Raw genomic sequence first — 8,698 nt, forward strand, 5'->3', positions numbered from 1 at the left:
CAAACAAGATAGGTAGGGATGGCTATTTGCATCACTCCCTACATAATAGCACAAGCAAAAATTAACATATAGCAATATATATATATATATATATATAACTATTCAATCACAATTGAGATTAATTTATCCTATTTTTGTCTGTTAACATTCTACTACATTGTGTGTCTACGCTATTATGTAGAGATGATGCAAATGCCATCCCCACTACTATGTTGTTTGCATTGTTTTTGAAGGATTGATATTAGCCATCCCTACATTTACTTTCTATAATATCTGCAATATGTTCATGAAAGGATCCAAGATGTTTCTACAAGACGCATCCGAGGTAAACATAGACTTAAAAGTTGCACCAATACGAAAATTAAAATTGAAGGTCATGCTTAATTGGACTCATTTTAAAAAATATTACCACAATGCTAATATGATTTTTAACATCGAGTTACAATGTTCCCGTTTCAAAACATTCATAAGTTTACAAATTATCTATTATATCATCGACATGCGCACTTTAGAGAGTGACGTCACCTGTTGAACCTCAGCTGTTGTACTACGGAACAATTCAATGTAGCGAGAGCCAATAAGCTCTCTATGTTTCTGAAGAGCGCGTGCTGCCATATCTTCAGACTCGAACAGCACGAATGCGTCTCCAGTCGCCCGTCCATCGGCTTTTCTCACAAACAGAACACCTTCTTCACCATCAAGAATTTGACAGGGGCTGTCTCCACTGCCAAAGAACTCCAACTAGAAGAAAAAGATTAAGTTTAGGGGCAATATTTTGTTAAAAAAACATTAGTTTATTATGCTTCCAAAAAAAGTTTAATTTTAAATGATAAATATAAAAGCAGAATATCACATTTTTAAACACAACAAAAAGTACGTCTAAAGTTAAAACAATGCAGACAAAGCATTATATGATATTTTAATATCTTAAAGAGAAACAATTCTAAATACATCAAATGAAAACTTGTCAGCTAAAGGAAATGGCCTCACAAGCGATCGTCACAGTTGTCTGAGAGAACACAGTCTAAAAACGATATGTGTCAAAACCAACGAAATCAAATCACAATAAATCTCAAGAACAAACACTTTTCTTAGTACTGGTGACATTGATCTCCATAATCATACTGTTTAACATCTAAAGTTTAACATCTAAAGCTTATGTTATATGTAAACATCATCAACGAAACCCTTCTACAATACAATTTTTTATACTTTAAATACAGGTTTCTGAACTTGATTACAAGTTCTAAACGAACCGGATGTGGCCAACCTTGATCTGAGCTAGTCCTGTTCTTAGGAGAAGACAGACACGTTTGACCATTTGACTTAAAGGCTTGTCAATTTTTCAAATATGACCGACTTTCTGGAAGAATCGTTAAGTTGGTCTTAATGAGGTTTTTTTTTTTTTAGGATACTGATTATGTATGGAGTTGAAGAAGTCAGAAACTCTAGTTTCCCTTTTTTTGTTAATGGAACTTCCTTAATGATGCGGTTGATGTGGCGTCTTGGGAGTCTTTAATGGGTTTAGTATTATGTATAATCGTAAGTAAAGTTAGTTCTTTGTTTGTTTCGTGGATGATTGTTCTTGCCCTCTGTTAGTTAAGGTATGACCGGTAGATTTGCTGCTTCTTGTATCATTTCAGGACCACAAACGCTTTGGCAATTTACTAATACAGTTGTCAAGGGTCTGTCCGGCCGCATAGAGTTCATGTGCCAATACTCAGTCGTGTTGAACCTATTAAATTAAATACTGTTTGTTTCTTTTTAACAACGTTATGCCAGTCTTCATTTCTGGGTTGAGTTACACTTGTTCGTATAATATATCTCTAGTTATTTTAATAATTAACCTGCTGGTTAATATTTCTATTGAAAATACAACATTACGTTCTAAATATTAAAATCAAGAGTTTGCACTCTCCAAAAATTATTAACACCGGTAAATTTAACATTTGTATGCTTGAAAAAAAACTGTAATCAGAACATTATATTCATCCGGGCTATAGAGTAGAATTACTGACTTACCTCTCTGCTCTTAACAGAGTAATTGTTAAATTAAAGTTAAATCCTTCATACGCCAAGATGGCACATAGGATCCGGCTTAATTGGAATCAGCGGATGAGAATGGCGACACATTCAACCTGGACGGGATGCCAGTTCATCACAGGTTAACCCCCAGCTAACAGCTGGTACTCATCATACAGCTGGGTAGACTGAAACAATAGGGATAAAGTGCCGTGCTCAAGGACACAACATCATAACGCGCGCCAATCTCGCACTCGCAACCAACTGATTATGAACCCAAGCGTGCAACAAATACGCCATGCTGCCCTCAAGAGTAAAATTATAATTGTTTGAAATTTTTACTTACCACTTGCTTAGCTGTGCAATCATAAGGAAGGCCTCTCATTCTCACAATCACTTGTCCACCGCGGGAAAGGAATGTTTGAGCCTCATTATTACTTCCTGAAAAATAGTTCTAGTTTTGTTACAGAGTAGCGGTAAAATCATAATTGTTACAGGGTAGCTGTAAAGTTACGATTGTTACAGAGTAGCGGTAAAATTATAATTGTTACATAGTAGCAGTAAAGTTATGACTGTTGAAGAATGGTTGATATCAATGTAACTAATAATAGCAAGAAAGTTAAAATATTAACGTACTGTAAAAGTTTAACGCTTGAACACTGTTTTAGTAAGCACGTATGGATTATTGTCGACGTATGACTGCAATAGTATTCACTTTAATTTTACTATGAATGTAAAACGTAATACAAATGATACACTAATACATGTAATTTCATAATTTAGGGCTGGGGCGCGGCCTTGTGGTTAGTGTGTCCGAACTGTAAATCCGAAGACTCAACGTTCACGACCCGTTTCCGCAAAAACGCGCTCCGCATTTTGGGGCCGTGAATGTGCTGTAAGAGTCAAATCCCGCTATTCGATCAGATGAGAGTAGCCCAAGAGTTGGCAGTGAGTATTATTGACTATCTGCCTTCCCTCTGGTCTATCAGTTAAAAATTGGGGACAGCTATGCCCAACTAGCCCTTGTGTAACTTTGCAAAAAAAAAATTCTAAAACAAACAAGTCAGAATTTAGTTTTTCTTATTGTTTTCCTGTAAGAACGTAAAAATTTCGATAATATAATTTCTTGACGTTCGATAAAACACACAATATAACAAAGACTGTTTAATCTGCCAGTTGTTTCTAAACTCTTTTCACTGAATAAAAAATATCATCATTGAACTTTTGCTGATAACATTTATTTCACGAAAGCATCAAAGTACAAGTACTATGTATACCAGATAGAGTTATGGGTAAAAACAGCTTTCTTGGAGTGGAAAAGATAATGTACAAGAAGATATCAAGTTTAAATATACTCCCTACAACCTTTGAAACACTAGTAAAATAAGTTGCACGGACATCTTTACTGTTTGTCGACCGGATACTTAAATTATTACTGCTTATCTAATGATCATGTCTGACTCTCTTTTTTTTTTCCTTTTACTGCTTCTATTGGTAACCAAATATTAAGTAAACGAATCACTTATTCTGTCATATTCACAAAATTAGTGAGCAATGCGTCAATTTATTTAAGCTGTAATATTGGGTACATGAAACACTTAATCATTTTATTCTGGTGAATAAATTAAATACTAATATTTTTAAAAGTGTAAAGCTCAGTCAACAGCGCCACTCAGTGTCAGTTAAAATGCAAATATATTTTAAAGAGATTCACGTGGTTACAGGCTTCGGTAGAATGTTTTCTTAACGGTACAGGCTCAATAAAACATGAACATAATTGTTTTAATCATTATTTATTTAATCTGAAAAAAATCGATTAAACTTTTTTTTCTTTGTCTGTAATATAAAAATCTTTAAATATTTCCTAATTTGTATATTATGCAAAATAACATTATAAAGTAGCTCTATGGACCAGTGACGTAAATGGGATTGTTTTTATTTCTGGAACAAAGAATTAGTTTGGAAATTACAAAAAAATTAGTCAGTCCTTACCTCCCGCAACATTGACGAAGTCTTCCCCAGTAGCTCTGTAGACTTCGATGTATCGTTGCCCAATGTGATGTTTGTGTCTCTTTAGGGCCATATCTCTGTGCTCTTGATTGACGAACCTTACAAGAGCTTCCCCATTCCGCCGTCCTTGGGGACTCAGACAAAGAGCTACTCCTCCTCTGTGGGGACCAGTAACAATCACTGATGTCATCATGCTGCTTATTCAAGAAACTCAATATACCCTAGTGACGCTCAATAGTTATAAGAAAGTTTCAAAATTTACAGCCTAATTTAATAAATCAACAGTCAGATCACGTTTTTCTTCTTCTTGCCGAGATTGAAGCTAGTCTCTTCAATCATAAAAAAATTCCGCCTAATCTAAAGGAAGTTAAGACTCTCTAAGTTGTTTAAGATGGACTTTGGTAGCGAATTACTATTCAAGTTTGCAATAAGCACTATTTAAATTCAAAACGTGTTTATTTAACAGATAGTCTGATTAATTGGGCAAGTTAAAATTGTTACTAGTAACTTTCGAAAGGAAAATATCCTGGAAAAAAAATCACCAAGAATTTTCAAATCAGTTATACTTGTGCTAATTGTAAGAAAACGGCCTTTATCGCACTTCTGTTTAAACGACTCCTAAGAAGGAACAACGAAAAAATAAAACTAAATCTTAACTGAATCAAACTCAAAACTTTTCTGATGAGCACAATTCTAGCACAACGCAATCACGAAAAAGAAATAAAAAAAACATTTATCTCTTATTTGAGAAACTCGGTAACATTTATATACGAATTCTCACAACGAAAAAGAACTTCCAAACAGAGAAACTTACCACCTCGTTTTTTTTTATCAGAATCCACGTGACAGAGGTGTTGTATTAAAGAAAGCAGCTCTGTTGTCGAGGTATACAAAACCCCGTGATAAGAATGACTGCAATGTTGATAATATCACTAATTCCTACCGTTAATGTATTGTGCCTTCTTTACGTCAGTACTCATTGTTACGCAAACCAACCAAACGTTCTCATCACGTATAGTTCACGTGGGATGTGTGTTTGAAGATGTAAAATCTTCCAATTTTGTTGTACGGTGGCGTGCCGCTCTAACACTAGCTTATTTGAGAATTTGGTAAGCTCATCTTGATTTTTCTTAATTCAAAGACCATTAAGATTTTCTTAAGATGTTCTAAAAGTGTATCCTCTGTAAAAATACTTTGACATATTGTTTATTTTTAATGAAACTCCTGAATTTTTTTTTGTCTAGCTAAAATTTTGGAACATTTTAATTTACGAGCAAACTGCAAAACGACAGTTGTACACAGTGAAATCTTAAGAAAAAATAACAATATGTATAACTTTGAGATCTTCCAATATTGTTATCAATACATTTATCACCTAAATTAAGGTGTTCCAAATTTTTACTGAACATATCCATCTCATATTATACTTATAACATTAGATTATAAAAATATTGTTACGTCTCTGTTTGTTAATTAACTTTCCGTAACTTCGTTACGACGAAACTTAAGCGACACGCGTTCTTTCTTAATAAAAACTGGTTTATTCTTTTCGAATATAACTTTACCGATACACTCAACTTCAACAATCGCGCTAAACAAACGCTATAACAACGAACGTGCTCAATAATACTTCTGACTGCAGATCAATTACTCACTATCTACACACACATTACATTCCCCTCTTTTATATACCAGCCTACCCTATCTAGCAAATACTAGAGCATTCCTGAAAGAACAAGATAGTTCTAGAAACTAGAGGGCGCCACACCAGTCACGTGACCTCGATGACGCAACAATATAATACATTTAGTGAAGCAATGCATGTATCTAACAAGAGGACTTAAGTGGGTTTCTAGTTATTGAGAAACTGGAGAACTGATATATCTTTACAAGCCTAGTGGCAGTTACAACTTACAGCCTATCTTTTGGGAAACGCTGGTCTAAGTTACTCTAGCTTGAATCACTAATCGTCAAAGCGTTTTATTTAATCCAATATTCATGTTTTAGAGACTATTATGAAAAAAAAATCAAACAATATCATTATTAGTTTGTACATTTTACTATATTTAAGAGTGTTGGGGATAAAATAAATTTATTATTAAATATTTCCAGAAATATTCGCGAAATGACAAACAAATAATAATGATAATATTTTTTTAAATATACTCGCGAAAGAAATTTATGGAATAACTTAGAAGTTTGGGAAATTATTTTGTAAAGTAAAAATATATCTGTCAAAAACATGTTAATAACAACACGTCATTGCTGCCATTAGAGGGCGCTTGAACTTGTAACTTATACAATTTCTAGTCCATTGAGAGTTTTGTCAATCGCTAGACGGAAATAGAAAAAGCAGCAATATAATAATCCAATTAGGAAGCTCTATTTTGTTACATTTGCAGAAATGACAGTTAAATATGAAAAGACGTAAAAAAAATTTCAAGTTACTGCCAAATTATTTTCTATTTTCATTCCATTTAGGGAATTGGAGACCTTGAAAGTGAGGCGTGTGATATCATGCTATTGTAGCCAAGACTTAAATATATGATTTATATGGACGGCTGGGTTTGATTTGAGAACAAGTCTTTATTTAGGCTTTAAAACCGCAAAAAAAATAATATTGGCTTAAAAACCATTTCGTTAGAAATATTTACCCTGAAAAAACGGAAGTAATCCACCTGAATAAAAAAGGGTGATGGTGAGGAAAAATCGAACATACCAGTCTGCAAATCTGTGTTACAACAATTAGCTGAAGGCACTCCCCTTAAGGAAGCAAACATTTCATAAAGGTCAATGTTAGTGCTCCTCTTCCTTCTTTCTTTCGCTATCAAATCCCTAATTACCTCATTAGATGCTAATTGCATACCTTGTTTTGTGTGGGGGTAATAATTGAATCATTTAACTCATTAAGTACTTGTTTTTTGTTTCTCTATTTTTTTACATTCAAAGCCAAAAGTCTATAGGTGACAGTCCGTTAGTCCGAGAGCCCATTAGTACGAATGCCCGATAGTCCAAAGATGTAAGTTGTTATATTTGTTAACAGTTAAAATGCAAAATTGATTGTTTGGTTAAATTTGTGAAATTTTATGACAAAATCACGCCAGGATATGACCTAAAAGGTTGCAGTTTCACAAGAATGGATGGACCCCAGGATATGACCTAAAAGGTTGTAATTTCACATGAATGGATGGATAGCGTTTATCATCATTTCCCCGATGTTATTTTATTGTATGCATGGATAGTGTTAGCTGCAGAGCCCACATATTTACCCATCAGGATTAGATTTGGGAATCTAGCTCTTCTGAGAGAATGGACATTCAAGATTCTTATTCCATAGTGCTGTGGCAACGAGCCCCCCCCCCCGGTGGCTCAGCGGTATGTTTGCGGAATTACAACGCTAGAAACCGGGTTTCGATACCCGCGATGGGCAGAGCACAGATAGCTCCTTTCGTAGCTTTGTGTTTAATTACAAACAATCTGTGGCAACGAATGTTATATCCTCTACTCATTAAACATGGTGAAAGCTTCCAGTAAGTAAAATTATCTTGACACCAAGCCAATGAGCTGTACACTACAATGTCGATTCAAGTATTTCTGTTGTTTGTATTTAAAACGAAAGCAAGCGCGCTGGTCCCCCAAAACCCCCGCCAAGATGTATCCTTTAAACATTTCATTTGAGATTGCAGTCATCTATGATGGACATACGAAGTCGTTTATTCGTTGAATTTTTACTTATATTGCGAAAACCAAAAATCCGTGATTATCGGGCCTTCAAAATATTGGGCGGTCACAAGTCTATAAATAAAGTGAAAATATGCCTTATTTCAGGGCCTTTATCCTCTTTCTCTAGCAAAATTCCTACACAGTCGGACAGTTCCTAGTTACTACTGAAAAACTTACAGTAATCGAGCCAGCCAACTCTGAATAATGCAAGGCAAAACTGTATAAAACAGTGGAAGTGTACTCTTTCAGGGCTGGCGCGACGTGTTTTGCCGCCCTGTGCAAATGCTGACTGTGCCACCCCTTTCTTTCACCCCCAACAAATTTTTCGTGAATCATCTGTAGGCAGCAGTAGTGTTATGTTCTAGCTGTATGACGATTCTGCCTGACGAGGAATTTTTTACTCGACCAGGAAGCAGCTAGTGACCAGAACCAATTTATTTTGACATTCATTTTCGTCGCCCCCAAAATCCTGCTGCCCTGTGCAAATGCGCATACTGCACCCCCTAGTCGCGCCAGCCCTGGCTCTATTTTAAGGTCTTTTTTAGCTCCTTTCTCGGAAAAAACTAAAACAAAATAGCCCATGTACATCGTCAGACAGTTTCCAGTTACCATATCAAAAGTGAGGGTAATCGAGTCACCCAACTCTGGACGATGGATGCTGACACATACATACACCCACGTAATGGATCATTTTCACAGCAAGATGATCTCCAAGCAAGAACTAACGTTTCTAATTCTCTCAATACTCCATATTTAAGCCTATTTTTCGTTACAATAGTTCTCAAATATATTTGTTTTATTTAGGTTATATTTTCAGTTTGTTTTGTTTTTTTGTACAGTTTTTTATTTCTGTTCAAAACTTAAAATCTTTGTTTCAGCTGTTGCGTCATCGAGATCACGTGACAATTCTCACGCTCTCTTGTTTCTAGAACTATCTTGTTCT

The 8,698-nt window shown here is 35.1% G+C and overlaps 1 protein-coding gene across 4 annotated transcripts in view; it reads right to left on the reverse strand.

Moving 5' to 3' along the window:
* Positions 1–8,698, reverse strand: part of LOC106465131 (epithelial splicing regulatory protein 2-like) — a 68,583-nt gene that overhangs the window by 20,652 nt on the left and 39,233 nt on the right. For 2 of the 4 annotated variants that reach the window (XM_022392964.1, XM_022392962.1), the window contains exons 7-9: positions 4,015–4,190; positions 2,369–2,463; positions 508–741 (exon numbers count right to left, since the gene is read on the reverse strand). In XM_022392964.1, coding sequence (XP_022248672.1) covers positions 508–741; positions 2,369–2,463; positions 4,015–4,190 — 505 coding nt within the window. The remainder of the gene's footprint in view (positions 1–507; positions 742–2,368; positions 2,464–4,014; positions 4,191–8,698) is intronic. The other 2 variants (XM_013925329.2, XM_013925330.2) reach the window with 1 other exon arrangement.

Source organism: Limulus polyphemus, unplaced genomic scaffold, assembly GCF_000517525.1.
Source record: "Limulus polyphemus unplaced genomic scaffold, Limulus_polyphemus-2.1.2 Scaffold1846, whole genome shotgun sequence".
Lineage (NCBI taxonomy): Eukaryota > Metazoa > Arthropoda > Merostomata > Xiphosura > Limulidae > Limulus > Limulus polyphemus.